At 39.5% G+C, this 16,918-nt stretch overlaps 1 protein-coding gene across 1 annotated transcript in view; it reads right to left on the reverse strand.

Annotated features, from left to right (window-relative positions):
• Positions 1-16,918, reverse strand: part of ANKRD42 (ankyrin repeat domain 42) — a gene marked incomplete at its 5' end in the record, with an annotated part of 101,595 nt that overhangs the window by 27,734 nt on the left and 56,943 nt on the right. Inside the window, 3 exons of the mRNA XM_049889758.1 lie at positions 1,580-1,662; positions 11,180-11,324; positions 16,073-16,199. Of these exons, the coding sequence (XP_049745715.1) occupies positions 1,580-1,662; positions 11,180-11,324; positions 16,073-16,199 (355 nt within the window). The remainder of the gene's footprint in view (positions 1-1,579; positions 1,663-11,179; positions 11,325-16,072; positions 16,200-16,918) is intronic.

The raw sequence follows: 16,918 nt of genomic DNA on the forward strand, positions 1-16,918 counted from the left end.
GAAAAACTTGGCCACCAACACTAGTGATAGTTGAACAACATGGTAATTGGTGTCACTGAATTTAACATGTAAAAAATGTTACATTGGCAAATGTGTTAATATATTTTTACAAACAATAAAAAAATAGATAAAATGGGAAAGTTTTGTTATATATATATTGCCACAATAAAATTTTAAAAAAGAGAGATAATGTGTGTAAAGGACTTGGCGTAGCTCTTGTACATAGTGTCAATAAATTTTAACTATTATTTTTTTTTATTACTATTACTCTAGATTGAAAACTACAAACTAACAATAGTACTAGTCTCAGCAATCAAATACACTCCTGCCGGGGGAAACTGGAAACCCTGGTGGCGTAGTGGCTAAGAGCTACCACCGCTAACCAAAAGGTCGGCAGTTCAAATCCACTTGGAAACCCTACAGTGTAGTTCTGCTCCGTCCTATAGAGCCACTATGAGTCGGAATCGACTCAGCAGTGGTTTTGGTTTTTGGTTTTAGGGGAAACTGGTCTTGATGACACCGGGTCAAAGTGGCTTTAGCATGTAAGGTGCATGCCAGCCAGGGTCCTGAGGGTGGGCAGTTTGGTATACAGTAAAAAGCCTGCTGCCAGTAAAGCCCAAGGCTAGCGATCAGATCTTCAGGGGGAGGCAGGATCGAGACAACTGCCCCCAAATAGTCATATCTTTGCTACCCCAAGAAGGCAAAAAGAAGTGAAGGTGGGGGAAAGGATAGGAAAAATGAGAGAATTAAAGTCAGAACAGAATTGAAATGCTATGGTTGTTTCTAGGTCAGCAAAATACAACTGGTTTTCAATTTCAAGAAAGAAACCTGAAAGAATAATAAAGCCATGTGTTTTTCATGCTGTCTGATCTTCTTCTTCTCTATATTCCTTTCTTATAAAGCTTGCAATACAGAACAATGGCTGTATTATGAAGCAGATTTTTTTAAGCGGGTATTCTTAGCAAGCACACATTATGTTTTTCTCTTATAAAAGAGCTAATTTTCATTTTATGTAAAATTTTCCAGAGTGTGAGAGATTTGGTTGTGATTGTGAAGTTGTTCTCTTCTAAAACTTACTGGAGTTCTTGTGTTGCATTTTCTACCAAGTTCTGACACTTCTTAAGAGTTAGGTCACTTAAAATTTTTTAAATAAACAAAAATATATATTCACACTAATAGTAGTAAATGGTACTCTCCAGAAAGTAAAAGGAGTATTATTTTATTATGGAATGATCGTTTTTTAATATATAGAACTAGATTTCTTTTGATTTCTAAACTATACTATCTTATAAAGCTTATAAGAATACTTGCAAAATAAAGTATTCATATAAATCTGCTTTAGAGTCTTGACTTGCCTACATAGATATATAAAAAGTATATTGGGAAGGGGAGTACAACTGAGTCCACAGAATTTTTTAAATCCCAATGAGATTATATAACCTGTTTCTGCCTTCAGAATCGCAATAGCATATCAGTAATTCTGAGAATAATTTATATATATTTATATTTATATCAATTTTAAAAATGGAATAGAAAAAAATCAAGGAAATTTATGTAAAGTTATTTCACTGATTAGTACCTTCTCACAAACATTCCCCTAGAAGACATCTTTTTCTTCACTCTCCCCTTCTCTTTGCTTGATTCACAAGAAGAGTCATCATCCTACAAAGGAAAAGAGGATCAAATAAAATTTCTCTGCTAGCACACAGTTTCATCTTTCTATTATTACCTATTTTGGAAGAAAAAATTAATTATGCTGATATTTTCAGCTGTGAATTAACTTTTAGAATTTTGTGTAAATAAATTTCCAACTCTGAAGGACCAGTGCATCATATTTGTGCTGAATCATAAGACTGAGAGGCACCTTGAGATATCATTCAGTCCTATCTCCACCTAATATAGTTCCAGAAGATAACGATCTTAGGCTAATACTAGAGAACATATTGCTAACTGAAATGCAGAGAGTGCTGGTATTATCATTCTCTGGATTCTTTGCAAGCTCCATAGTGTAGGAATCACATTTCCTGGCTCCTCCATTCCCTCCTCTGTGTTCCCACAACACTCTGACCACCCATCTACTGCTCTTGTCTCATCTTCCACTTTGCCCCACCAACGGCTGTCTGAGTATTTCTCATCCATGCTGGTACTCGCAGGACCTAGCACAGCATAATCGCTTAATAAAGGCTATAGAAGGGAGCAAGGGAGGGCTACAAATACAATGGACACTCACTAGATATTAATATTATTGAATTCTTCCAGTCAGAAATGTCCTATCCCCAGTTACACAGGACGGATCTAAACACGGTAACTCTAACAACACCGCAAGGCACATGTCCATGGGGAGAGCCCATGGCTAGAGTTTGTATTCCCTAAAGTGTTCTTGCCCACACCTTTGCTCATGAACTTAGCCTAACTCACACAGTAGTGTGAGAACATGGGAATAAGCTGCCATCAACCCAATACTCCCTGGAAAAATAGAATCACATACCTGCCTCCTCCTACACCCCCAGTTGCAAACTTGAGAAAGAATTGATGGAGAAGTTGCTACCTTATAGTGGCCAGGTACTGATGGGCATAGGCTGATACCAATGGTCTCTTCCCTTGAAAAAGCTTCTCAGCTAGTCTGAAGACCAATAATAGCAAACCTTTTATTGGGCACTGTCTTAGTCATCTAGTGCTGCCATAACAGAAATACACAAGTGAATGGCTTTAACAAAGAGAAATTTATTTTCTCACAGTCTAGTAGGCCAGAGGTCCAAATTCACGGCATCACCTCCAGGGGAAGGCTTTCTGTCTCTCTCAACTCTGGAGGAAGGTCTTTGTCATCAATCTTCCCCTGGACTAGGAACTTCGTGCAAGAACTCTGGGTCCAAAGAATGCGCTTGGCTCCATGCTGTTTTCTTGGTGGTATGAGGTCCCCACTCTCTGCTTGCTTCCCTTTCCTTTTATCTCTTTTAAGATAAAAGGTGGTGCAGGCCACACTCCAGGGAAACTCACTTTACATTGGATCAGGGATGTGACCTTAGTAAGGAAACTCACTTTACATTGGATCAGGGATGTGACCTTAGTAAGGGTGTTACAATCCCACCCTAATCCTCTTTAACATAAAATTACAATCACAAAACAGAGGACAACCACACAATACTGAGAATCATGACCTAACCAAGTTGACGCATATTTTGGGGGGGACACAATTCAACCCATGACAGGCACTTTATCATATGCCAAACACCGTATTCCATACTCTACATATAAGAACTCGTTTAATGTAACACAGTGAAGTAGGTAGTACTGCCAGCATTTTATAGATAACGGAACACAAGTCAAAGAGGTTAACCAACTTCCCCAAGGTCATGAAACTAATAAAACAGCGAATGTCCAACACCAAAGTTCAAGTTCTCATAACCATTCCTCAATCCAGTCTCCTAGCAAATATGCTGTCATCCAGTTCTACAATTGTACTGTATGTTGTTGTTGTTAGGTGCCATCGAGTCCATTCTGACTCGTAGCCACCCTTTGCACAACAGAATGAAACACTGGTCCTGCACCATCCTCACAATCGTTATGTTTAAGCCCATTGTTGCAGCCACTGTGTCAGTGTATCTCATTGAGGGTCTTCCTCTTTTCTGCTGACTCTCTACTTTATGAAGCATGATGTCCTTCTCCAGGGACTGATCCCTCCTGATAACATGTCCAAAGTATGTGAGATGTAATCTCACCATCCTTGCTTCTAATGAGCATTCTGGTTGTACTTGTTCCAAGACAATTTGTTCGTTCTTTTGGCAGTCCATGGTATATTCGATATTCTTCTCCAGCACCACAATTCAAAGGCATCAATTCTTCAGTCTTCCATATTCATCGTCCAGTTTTCACATGCATATGAGGCAATTGAAAACACCATGGCTTGGGTCAGGCACGTCTTACTCCTCAAAGTGACATCTTTGCTTTCTAACACTTTAAAGAGGTCTTTTGCAGCAGATTTGCCCAAAATAAGTCTTTTGATTTCTTGACTGCAGCTTCCATGGGTGTTGATTGTGGATCCAAATAAAATGAAATCCTTGACAACTTCAATCTTTTCTCCATTTATCATGATATTACTTATTGGTTCAGTTGTGAGGATTTTTGTTTTTCTTTATGTTGAGGTGTAATCCATACTGAAGGCTGCGGTCTTTGATCTTCATCAGTAAGTGTTTTGAGTCCTCTTCGCTCTCAGCAAGCAAGGTTGTGTCATCTGCATAATGCAAATTGTTAATGAGTCTTCCTCCAATCCTGATGCCCCATTCTTTGTATGGTCCAGCTTCTTAGATTATTTGCTCAGCATATAGACTGAATAGGTATGGTGAAAGGACACAACCCTGACACACAACTTTCCTGACTTTAAACCACACAGTATCCCCTTGTTCTATTCAAACAACTGCCTTTTGATCTATTTATAGGTTCCTCATTGTGCTCATGAAAAAAAAAAAATTTTTTTTTTTTTTTCCACGAGCACAATTAAGTGTTCTGGAATTCCCATTCTTCGCAAGGTTATCCATAATTTGTTATGATCCACACAGTCAAATGCCTTTGCATAGTCAGTAAAACACAGGTAAACAACTTTCTGGTATTCTCTGCTTTCAGCCAGGATCCATCTGACATCAGCTATGATATCCCTGCTTCCACATCCTCTTCTGAATCCAGCTTTAATTTCTGGCAGTTCCCTGTTGATATACTGCTGCAGCTGCTTTTGAATAATCTTCAGCAAAATTTTACTTGCATGTGATATTAATGATATAGTTCGATAATTTCCACATTCAGTTGCATCACCTTTCTTGGGAATAGGCATAAATACAGATTTCTTCCAGTTGGTTGGCCAGGTAGCTCTTCTCCAACTTCCTTGGCATAGAGGAGTGAGCACTTCCAGCACTGCATCCATTTGTTGAAACATCTCTATTGGTATTCCATCAATTCCTGAAGCCTTGTTTTTCACCAATGCCTTCAGTGCAGCTTGGACTTCTTCCTTTAGTATCATCGGTTCCTGATGATATGCTGCCTCCTGAAATGACTGAACATCGACCAGTTCTTTTTGGTATAGTGACTCTCTGTATTCTTCCATCTTCATTTGATGTTTCTTGTGTCATTTAATATTGTCCCTGTAAAATCCTTCAGTATTGCAGCTGGAGGCTTGAATTTTTTCTTCAGTTCTTTCGGCTTGAGAAATGCCTAGCGTGTTCTTCTCTTAGGGTTTTCTATCTCCGGGTCTTTGCACATGTCATCATGATATTTTACTTGGTCTTCTCAACAAAGTACAGTACAGTACATAACTGTTCTGTATACTGTACTGTATCCTTATAGTTAAAAAAAAATAAATATCTGGTTCCCACTCAGCAGTTTGCAGTGGAGTAGCAGATGAAAAAGAAACCCCTACATTTCAGAAGCCCCTCTAGATCACTAAGGGATGGACACAAAGATGTCCATGAAAAAAAAAAAAAAAAAAAGAGGTAGGGTAGGCTTTTAACCTTATCCAATTAGCGTGATAACATGGAATTATAGAAAGATTATAGAAAATGTAGGAAAAGGGAGGTCAAATGTAGCCAATTTTCTAAAGTTTTAATACTCAGAATTGCAAAACCTACAGAAACTCTAATATTTATTTTTAATTTCACATGTACTAACTCCTTAAGGATTTTTTTATGGATTCCAAATATCCTGAAAATAGAAAACAAATATTCAAAGCCTCTACAAAGACCAAATATGTAACTTGATCTATCAGACCAAGCCTTACCGTACAACTAACTCAGAAGAAAATATGTGCTTGACACTTAACAGGCCTCTGGTAAGTACTGATTGAAAGTTCCCAAGTTTCAAAGCACAGAAGTTTCTGCATTTCTGGAATATTTTTCACCAACATCACTAATTTTGTTAAGCCTCTCATCATAAAATCTAGCCAGAAGTCTATTTCTCTCTACTAGGAGTTTTCTCCTAAATCCAGGGTGGGGGGCTGGGGGGGATGACTATATATTGAGATATTGAATGTATAAGTTATGGTGCTTAGCTATCAAAATCAATTTTAAATACAAATGTATTACTACAACAAAATTAGATAACCCCTGTATAAAAATATATTTTAAACATAACCAGTATTTTTTGCTCTGAAATAATTTATAACCTTGTTGAAGAAATTAATGATTCTACACATGAAACTGTTGACAGAGGTTATATATCTACCAATTATTACTTGGGTACATCGAATTCTTGTTTTTGAAAATTTCTATGCAGTCTGAGAAGTTCTGGACAGCTTGTGAAACTAAAAAGAGATAAATCCTGGAATATCTGCAATTGCTTACTAGAACAGACTCTTCTTAACAGAGTGTCAAAACAGCATAACTAATAAAGAGAGCAGGACTGATTGCTCCAAGGACTTTTACAGGCCCACAGGCTTGGAGGTCAGAGAACAGAGAGAACTTCAAAGGAGACCGTATCAAAGTTCAACCCAGTTCCAAGCTCTTGTAGGCAGAAAACAAGCCTAAGTGAAACATGGAAGGTAATCATGGAATATTACCAGGTCCAAGTCAGCCATTCTGACTAGCAAACACGGTCCAAAGCTTTTGAGCAATGACCTCCTGAATGATACTTATTCTGGAGACAGAAGCTATAAAGAATTCAGTGCTGTATAAATCTCTCTGGGGACTGACACCTCTGCCAATGCTATTATAGTTCCAATATAGCTTAAAATTTTTAAGTTAATGTTTTTATTTAAATATAAGAAATGTACATAAATGATGAATTTTTACAAATTCATACGACTAGAATTCAGATCAATAAACTGAATAGTGCCAGTGTCCTAGAAGCCTCCCTATGGCTCCTACAGGCACTACTGACTTGATCAATTTCACCTATATTTCGCACTGCATGGAATCATACAGTGGTGGTGGTGTTAGCTGTCGTCGAGTCGGTTTCAACTCATAGCAACCCTGTGTACAAAAGAACAAAGAATTGATGCATGTGAATTATGGTGTTGGCAAAGAGTACTGAATATACCATGGACTGCCAGAAGACCAAACAAATCCATCTTGGAAGAAGTACAGCCAGAGTGCTCCTTAGAAGTGAGGATGGCGAGACTTCATTTTACATGCTGTGGACATGTTATCAGTATGGACCAGTCCCTGGAGGAGGACATCACGCTTGGTAAAGTAGAGGGTTAGCAAAAAAGAGGAAGACCCTCGACGAGATGGATTGCCACAGTGACTGCAACAATGAGCTCAAACATAGCAACCATTGTCAGGATGGTGCAGACTGGGCAGTGTTTTGCTCCGTTATACATAGGGTCATTACGAATCAGAACTAACTCGACCTAACGACAACAACAATTGGTATTATGATCAAAAACTATTAAGTACTTTGTATATTCAAACTATCCTGAGAAATTATCCCAATTTTTTTTCTGGATAAAAATTATACTATTGCAGATTCTTTTGGGCAAAAAAATGTCTTAAAGGTATAAGTGTATGCAGTCATAGGTTCTAACCACAAGGTGGCAGGACAAAGATTTAGTTAGAGCTTAAAAAATCCATTCATATGAGTAAATACTGAATGAAAAGTTCATTTTATTTGTACTTTATATATGGTAAGAGTCCAAAATAAACTAACTCCTCCTACCTTCAAACTGCATAGGAGTCTACACATTTATTTATTCACTGACTATGTCTATTTGTCCCTAATAAACAAAATGAAAAGAAGGACAAAGGAGAAAAGGATATGAGGAAGGATGAGGAAATAATACTATGAATACTACTATTTGTCACGTACACCTGTGACTGAGCTCAAGATTTCTATAAAATATTTAATTTACCACCAAGTTGATCCCATAAGGTAGGTGCTGTTGTGTGCCATCGAGTTGATTTTAACTCATAGCGACCCTATAGGACAGAGTAGAATTACCGCATAGGGTTTCCGAGGCTGTAATCTTTATAGAAGCAGACTGCAACCTCTTTTACCCGCAGAAAGGCTGGTGGGTTTGAATCACCAACCTTTTGGTTAGCAACCAAGCCCTTTAACCACTATGCCACCAGGGCTCCTATAAGGTAGGTATTAAAAACCAAAAAAAACAAATCTGTTACCATCGAGTCAATTCCGACTCATAGTGACACTATAGCACAGAGTAGAACTGCCCCATAGTTTCCAGTGAGCACCTGGTGGATTCAAACTGCTGACGTTTCAGATAGCAGCCATAGCTCTTAACCACTAGGCCACCAGGGTTTCCAAGATAGGTATTCATCCCTATTTTAAAGACGATGAAGCTGAGACTCTGCGAAACTTATGCATAAGAGAAAATAAGTAGTGTCCAGGTTGCAACTTTCATGAAAGGTTGTTGGCATTTGCTCATTTGCAAAAATTGTATATAATCCAAAGCAGACCTGCAAAGAGTGATGGACCAAGAGTACAGGGACCCTGAGTCTTGGTAGAGAGAGAGGTTTTAGGGAGGCTGGGCTGTGGGGTATGCAACCAAATCCAGCTCTGAGAACTGATACCCCTAAGCAAGAAAAAACAATTTTTAAACAGCTTTGAAAAAATAAATAAAAGAATTTCTAGGGAGACAATCAATTTGGAATGGATCAAAAAAAGCTGTACAGCTTACATGACCCCAAATGACAGTCCCAGCTAGGTAGCTGGAGAAGAACGTACGCTCCTACCTCTGAGAAGACTGTGGAAGTCAGCAGAGTCCCTGCCACAATATCAGGAGGTAACAACAGATTTAGAGTGTAAGACTACAGCTAAGAATGAATGGCTTTTCTCCTCTAAGTCAACATCATGTGACGCACAGGCCAGCCTCTCTGATACTAAAGTTTCCCCAGTGGGCTAAAAGTGGCATAGGAGGGCACTGCAAAAATGAAGAGAATGGATTAATTACTATAATAATACCCCTTGGATAATCAAACACTGGTGAAACACTATAACACAGAGAAGCTAAGAAAGTATATTTGTATATGCATAGAGATACACATATGTATTTTTAGGTGAAAAGAATTTTCTCTAATAAAATACGTACCAAGGAGTCCTGGTGGTGCAACAGGTAAGCACTCAGCTGCTAACCAAAAGGTTGGGGATTCAAACCCACCAGTGGCTCCATGGAGAAAAGACCTGGTGATCTGCTCCCATAAAGATTACAGCCTAGGAAACCCTATGGGGCAGTTCTAGTCAGTCATAGAGGGTCGCTATGAGTCGGAATCGACTTCAAGGCACATAACAATGTGATACATACCAAACTGTTAACAGTAGCCTCCTCTGGAGAGTAGAACTTAGTGGAAGGAGGAATGTCTGTTCTGTTTTTAACACTTTACAACAAACACATATTTTAATATTTTAAGTGTTTTTTAGGAGATTAATAAATGGACTATGCAAAATAAAAAGGCAAGATAAAGGGTTTGCATTTGATGAAACAGATAACAAGCAGCCAATGAATGTCTTCAGCAAAAGATGAAATAATTCTAGGAAGACTAGTCTGGTATCAGGATGCAGGAAGTGATGAGAAACTGGAGTCTTGGGACAGCCAGGGAGCTTTTATTATATATCAGATTGAGGTGACAGGGCCTAGAAGAGAATTAATTTATCTATGATGCCTAGGAACGCTGGTGGCACAGTGGGGAGCCCTGGTGGCCAACGGTTATGAGCTACAGCTGCTAACCAAAATGTCAGCAGTCTGAATCTACCAGCTGCTCCTTGGAAACCCTATGCGGCAGTTCTACTCCTCTCTATAGGGTCACTATGAGTTGGAATCAACTCAATGGCACACAACAGCAACACATGATGCCTGAGGGGAAAAAAAAATTTCCTATGCAATGGAGCCAAATGAAACTTACTTGAATCCCTACACTATATGAAGATGAGCTGTATACAAAAGCCACATCATGGCCATCTTCGCTCACAAAAGAAAGAGAAGGTCAAAGTTCCCAGTGCACTTTCAGCCTGCTGTGCTCTGAGATTAATCAAACAATCAAAAAAACCACTGCCATCAAGTTGATTCCAACTCCTGATGACCCCATGTGTGTCAGAGTAGAACTGTGCTCCACAGGCTTCTGAATGGCTGATTTTTTCAGAAGTAGGCCACAGGCCATTCTTCTGAGGCACCTCTGGATGGACTTGAACCTCCAACCCTTCAGTTAGCAGATGAGCATGTTAACCATTTGCACCAGAGACTAGATGGCCTGAAATACAAACAGCATTTGGGGTTTGTTACCTTCATTTTCACCGTTTTCTATATGCCACCTGCTTTTCAGTACCTACTCCCTAGTTGTTTTGGAATTCTTACTGATTATTCTGCTTACAAGAAAATATTTTCTCCTTAGATGGAGTAATAATAACAATGATAATACTTAGTACACACTTATAATGAACCATGACTGTTCAAACCACTATTTTATATATATATATATACTTATATAAACAAAAACAATATATATGGAAATCCTGGTGCCATAGTGGTTAAGTACTATGACTGCTAACTATAAAGGTCAGCAGTTCGAATCCACCAGGCACTCCTTGGAAACTCTATGGGGAAGTTCTACTCTGTCCTATAGGGTTGCTATGAGTCAGAATCGACTCAGTGGCAATAGGTTTTTGGGTATTTATATATCTTTGTTATATGTTCTGACATATATATCTATATACAGTTGATTCTCATTATTCACCGTGGTTATGTTCTACAAAGATGGTGTGAACACTGAATTAGCGAATACTGAACCATTGCTCCTAGGGAAAACACAGGGTTAGAGGTTCCTGTGAGCCACTGGTAAAACCATTTTCATGAACCAATCAATACATAACCTTGTTTTATGTGTGTTTCTGTTTAAAGATGCCTTATTTAATATATATTGTTGATTCATTAACATGTAACTTATGGCCAACAGCACTATAACTCACCCTGAACAAAGCTTACCTAACACACGTATTTTCCCCATTAAGGCACATCACAGCCTTCTTATACTTAGGAACATTAGAGAACACTTCAGCACTATGCTGTGGGCCATGTGTGTCCAGTTTACAACTGAGGCACAGAGAGGTTAAAAGATTTGCCCAGTTCAAAAAGGTGCAGCCAAGGGTCAAATCCAAATATCCTCAGTCCAAAGCTTGTACTCTTAGCCACCCTTCTATACTATTTCTCAAACTCAGGAAAGATAAATGTGTTAAGAAAGACACCAACCATAGCCACGAAGTTGGGGACCTGATTTTTCTCCAGTGTCTCCCTGAGTTGATCCACCTCCACTCGACACTCATCCAGCTGACATTCTAATTTTTCTCTACGCAGTCGTTCATAGTCCAGCTGGCCCTGCAGCTCTTTGATGGTCCTGTCAAGAAAATGTTTTTTTAATCAATCTCCAATGTCAACTAACAATTACTTTGGGTGATAGCGGAAAGCATCCACGCATTGTATTTAAGGCACATAAAACAAAGAAATCACTTATTCAACAAATATGTATTCAGTGCTACCCTGAGCCAACACTGATGCCTGCACTAGGGATATAGCAGTGAACCAAACAGGCCAGAATCTCCCCTCATGGAGTTTAGCTTAGTAGGGGAGGAAGAAAGACAATAAACAAAATAAATAAGTAAAAATATATGGTGTTTTGGAAGGTGGTAAGTGGTAAGAGAGAAAAAAATAAACCAGAAAAGAGGGAAATTAATGTTGTGGAGGAGGGGGTTAGCATTTCATCTACAGTGGTCAGGAAAGGTCTTACTAAGAAAGGGGCTTCTGAGCAAAGTCCTGAAGGAAATTAGGGTGATCACTATGTAGACAACTGAAGAAGAGTATTCCAGACAGAGGAAGCACCAAGTCTAAAGAGACCATAAGTCAGAAGTATGCCAGATGAATTGGAAGAAAACCAGAGGCTGATATGGCTGGAGTAGTTTAGAAGAGTAGTAGTTCAGAAAGAGAACAGGGAACCAGAACAAGTAGGGCCTTATAAGTCATAGCTAGGACTTTGGCTTTTACTTTGCATGAAATGGGAAGTCACTGGAGGGTCTGGGCAGAGAAAATGATATGATTTGACTTAAGTTTTAACATGATCACTCTGGCTATTGTGTTAAGAATAGACTGTAGGGGATGGGGTGAAGAATAAGGGGGCAGGGACAGGAAGCTGGGAAACCTATCAGAAGGATGTTAAAATAATCCAGACGAAAAATATAGTAACTTGAACCAGCGTTTTTTTTTTTTTTTTTCCTTTCTTTCTTATAGTTGGATGAAGAGTGGAATAGAATCCCCAACGCATGCTGGGTTGAGGGTCAGGTCCCAAGGAGGGCAATCTAAGAACAATACAGTAGTAGCTCTGGTAAGGAAGCGAGAGTGGGTTAAGACTGGGGATGGGGAAGAGTGTCAACTTTGAAAGCCTAGAAATGCAACAATAAGAAGGCGAAATCATTCTCCAGAACAGAGAAATACAACTATGTTTTGTTTATTGTGAGTTTGACTTAACTAATGAATAACAACAAAGTCAAAAGGACATTCCTCAAACCAATACTTATCCAGTTTTTCCTCACAACTAGATTGAAGATCAGGAGCTTTGCCCTCAAGGAGTAAATGTCTTAAGATGCACTCAAAACTAAGCAGAGAATAAATGCCACAGAAGATGTAAAGCTTACTCTGGGTAGAACTTAGAAGAAACACTGCATTCTCAGCTAACGAGAAGCTACATTCTAGCACAAAAGCTGAGGCAAACTTTAAAAACAACAAAAACATACTGCTGCTCAGAAATATCTTACATCAACAGAATAACCACTCAGAATGATGGATTATTCCATGACCACTGGAGTTTAAAGTTCCATTAAGGATTATTAAAATCTTATGTGATCTTAAAGAGCCCAAGAGACAGAAAAGGGCCACATGAACCAGAGACCTACATCATCCTGAGACCAGAAGAACTAGTTGGTGTCCAGCCACAATCGATGACTGCCCTGACAGGGAGCACAATAGAGAACCCCTGAGGGAGCAGGAGATCAGTGGGACGCAGACCCCAAATTCTCTTAAAAAGATCATACTTAATGGTCTGACTGAGACTAGAGGAATCCCGGCAGTCATGGTCCCCAAACCTTCTGTTGGCACAGGACAGGAACCATCTCCGAAGACAACTCATCAGACATGAAAGGGACTGGACAGTGGGTGGGTGAGAGATGCTGATGAAGGGTGAGCTAATTATATCAAGTGGTCACTTGAGACTGTGTTGGCATCTCCTGTCTGGAGGGGGGATGGGAGGATAGAGAGAGTTGGAAGCTGGCAAAATTGTCACGAAAGGAGAGACTGGAAGGGCTGACTCATTAGGGGGAGAGCAAGTGGGAGTACGGAGTAAGGTGTATATAAACTTATATGTGACAGACTGACTTGATTGTAAACATTCACTTGAAGCTCAATAAAAGTTAATATAAAAAAAAAAAAACCTTATGTGATCTTAAATAACAAAGTTGGAGTCATACAGACTAAGGCTCAAATCTTTACCTGACCCCTTTCACTACTGTGACTTTAGGCAAGTTACTTAACTTCTATATTAAATCTGTATAGTGAGAATAATAACAATACCTCAAGGAGTTGTCAAGATTGCATGAGACAATTCAGTGAAGCCTGGGAGAGCTGGAACTCAGTAGGACTGCCTTGTTTTTCCAGGTCTTGCAAGTTTTCCACCTTTGACAGGGAGCAGTCTTACCACTTTTCTGTCACTCATTTTAGTGGAAAATATTTTAGTTTTCCTTCTCTGACAGGTTTCTGCCTTACACAGGTTCTGGCTTTTGTAGGTTTACTGTATATAAAGGGGTTTATCTAGGGAATAATTGTCCCACTATGAAGTACTTTTCTGTACTACAAGGGATCTAAGAACTTGCAGCTAGGCTCTTTAGGCAAAGGCCAATGCTGAAAATAGTCTACATTTCAAAACACTTTAAGCAGTAGAGAGGGATTGGGTAGCTACCTACACAGTATACTTTGTGAGATACCAAGGTCTCCTGATCTAAAAAAAATTGATCTTCCTCAGCTTCCTAGTATCTAAAATCCAATTAAAAAATACAGTATTTTAGCTTAAGGCTTTGTCTCTTTTCAAATACTCAAGCACCTACGGAATGATAACACATTAATCCTTATCAAGGATGTAGACTTGGTCTGAATACATTTACCAGACCTCTTATTGAGAGTAGATTGAAAAGGTGGTAGAAGACAGGGAAACAAGAGGCTCTAAAAGCATGAGGCAAAGATACAACCAAAGAAAAGGGTAGGGAAAGCAGAGAATGGGGAAGAGAATCCATGTACAGGGCTAATTACACACCCGTGTTTTGATTAAACTACAGGTATCCTCTCCTGTCTTCCTCTGTTCCCTGTTTACTCTCGAAGCAGACAGACAGGCAGACAGGCAGTGGGAGGAAGGAAATACTAGTGATCCTCTGTTCTAGCAGCCATTAATTAAGTAAGAAGAGGTACCAAAGGTGCAGAGGTGAAAGGTAAAGGCAGATGTACAACTGCTCACTGCCCCTGGACACAAGAGCACTCCCTTTGAGAGTACTATGCAAAGGCATTCAACTGTGTGGATCATAACAAATCTGGGTAACATTGTGAAGAATGGGAATTGCAGAACACTTACTTGTGCTCCTGAGGAACCCGTACGTAGACCAAGAGGCAGTCGTTTGAATAGAATAAGTGGATACTTCGTGGTTTAAAGTCAGGAAAGGTATGTGTCAGGTTTGTATCCTTTCACCATACCTGTTCTGTATGCTAAGCAAATAATCCGAGAAGCTGGACTACATGAAGAAAAATAGGACGTCAGGATTGGAGGAAGACTCATTAACAACCTGCGTTATGCAGACGACACAACCTTACTTGCTGAAAGTGAAGAGGACTTGAAGCACCTACTGATGAAGATCAAAGACCACAGACTTCAATATGGATTATACCTCAATATAAAGAAAAACAAAAATCCTCACAACTGGACCAATATGCAACATCCTGATAAATGAGGAAAAGACTGAAGTTGTCAATGATTTCATTTTACTTGGGTCCACAGTCAACAACCATGGAAGCAGCAGTCAAGAAATCAAAAGACACACTGCCCTGGGCAAATCTGCTGCAAAAGACCTCTTTAAAGTGTTGAAAAGCAAAGATGTCACCTTGAAGACTAAGGTGCACCTGACCCAAGCCAAGGTGTTTTCAAATGCCTCCTATGCATGTGAAAGCTTGACGATGAATAAAGAAAACCGAAGAAGAACTGAAGCCTTTGAATTGCGGTGCTGGCAAAGAATATTGAATACACCATGGATTGCCAAAAGAACGAACAAATCTGTCTTGGAAGAAGTATGACCAGAATTCTCCTTAGAAGGAAAGATGGTGAGACTATGTCTCACATACTTTGGACATGTTGTCAGGAGGGATCAGTCCCTGGAGGAGGACTTCATGCTTGGTAAAGTAGAGGGTCAGCAAAAAGAGGAAGACCCTCAGTGAGATGGATTGACACAGTGGCTTCAACAACAGGCTTAAGCATAACAACAATTATGAGGATGGCACAGGACCAGGTGGTGTTTCGTCCTGTTGTACATGGGGATGCTATGAGTCGGAACCAACTCAATGGCACCTAACAACAACAACAGTAGTCAATGAACACAGGATTGGGTCTCAGATTCATAAGTATGCAGTCCAATCTGATGGGAATGTGTAGAGATTGTGTCGCCTGTGTTGGGGAAGAGCTCAAAGTAGCTGTTGTCTCAAAAAAAATCTTAACTCCTCCACATGGAGGCTTAGGAAGAAAACAGGATGGACTTAACACCCTTACCACTGCCATCAAGTCGATTCCAACTCATAGTGACCCTATATGTACAATTTCCCCAAAGGGTTCCCAAGGCTGTAAATCTTTACAGAAGCAGACTGCCACATCTTTCTCTAGCAAAGTAAATGGTGGGTTCAAACCACTAACCTTTTGGTCAGCACCCAAGAGCTTAACCACTACAGCACCAGGGCTCCCTCGAACACCCTTTGGTGAGGATGAAAGAACAAGTTGCTAGTCAACAAACTCTCACATGGTATTGAGAGAAGTAATTAAAAACACCATTAAAGTTGTGAGAACATTACTTTTCAGACTCGAGCTGTTCTTTCCTCTGCTTTAAATCTTCTTCTGTTATTCCTCCCAAGTGTTTATAGTTGCTCTCGGCAATTTCCAGAAGGTGTCTCAATTCCACAATTTTCTTATAAGCTCTCACTGTAAGACAGAGTTGAATAAGAACCTGGTTTAGACAGTATCAGCCCATATGCTCACAGGGTACTACCAGTCCTCTGGAGCATATTCTTCTTCTATAGCCAGATGTGGCTTTGGGTGGGGGTAACGGGGTCATATGCGCAAAAGAATAATATCAGTAACATAATATTAGAATGAACAAGCAGCACAATACCTAATAGAGGATTCTTTCCCTGCTATTTAAGTATGTGTCAGATGACTATAAATATTATAAATAAGTATTGCACACAGGACCATGCATAATCTACTGTATGTCAGGAAATTAGAAAAACTGAAATATCCTTGAGTTATTTAAGATAAATCAGAACTAAGCCAGCCACCAAATTTTGTGATTAGTCACTCGTAGTTTCTATGCCAGATGGATACTGTGAGAAGCAAGTGTGTGAAGAGCTGCTTTTAGCTATTCTCCAGCTACCAAAACTGAGTTTTCTGTATTTATGGCAGTGATTTTTCTCCCCCAGGTTATATTTTGCAATATCTGGTGACATTTTTGCTTGTCACAACTGGGAGGGTGGAGTGCTACTGACATCTAGTAGGTAGAGGTTAGTGATTCTACTAAACATCCTACAATACACAGGACAGCCCCCACAACAAAGAATTATGTGGCCCAACATTATAATAGGTCAGAGGTTAAGAAAAGTGCTTTACAGGACCACTTTAGCAAATCACAGCCTCTTCCTAAC

The sequence above is a fragment of the Elephas maximus genome, chromosome 7 (genome assembly GCF_024166365.1).
Source record: "Elephas maximus indicus isolate mEleMax1 chromosome 7, mEleMax1 primary haplotype, whole genome shotgun sequence".
NCBI lineage: Eukaryota > Metazoa > Chordata > Mammalia > Proboscidea > Elephantidae > Elephas > Elephas maximus.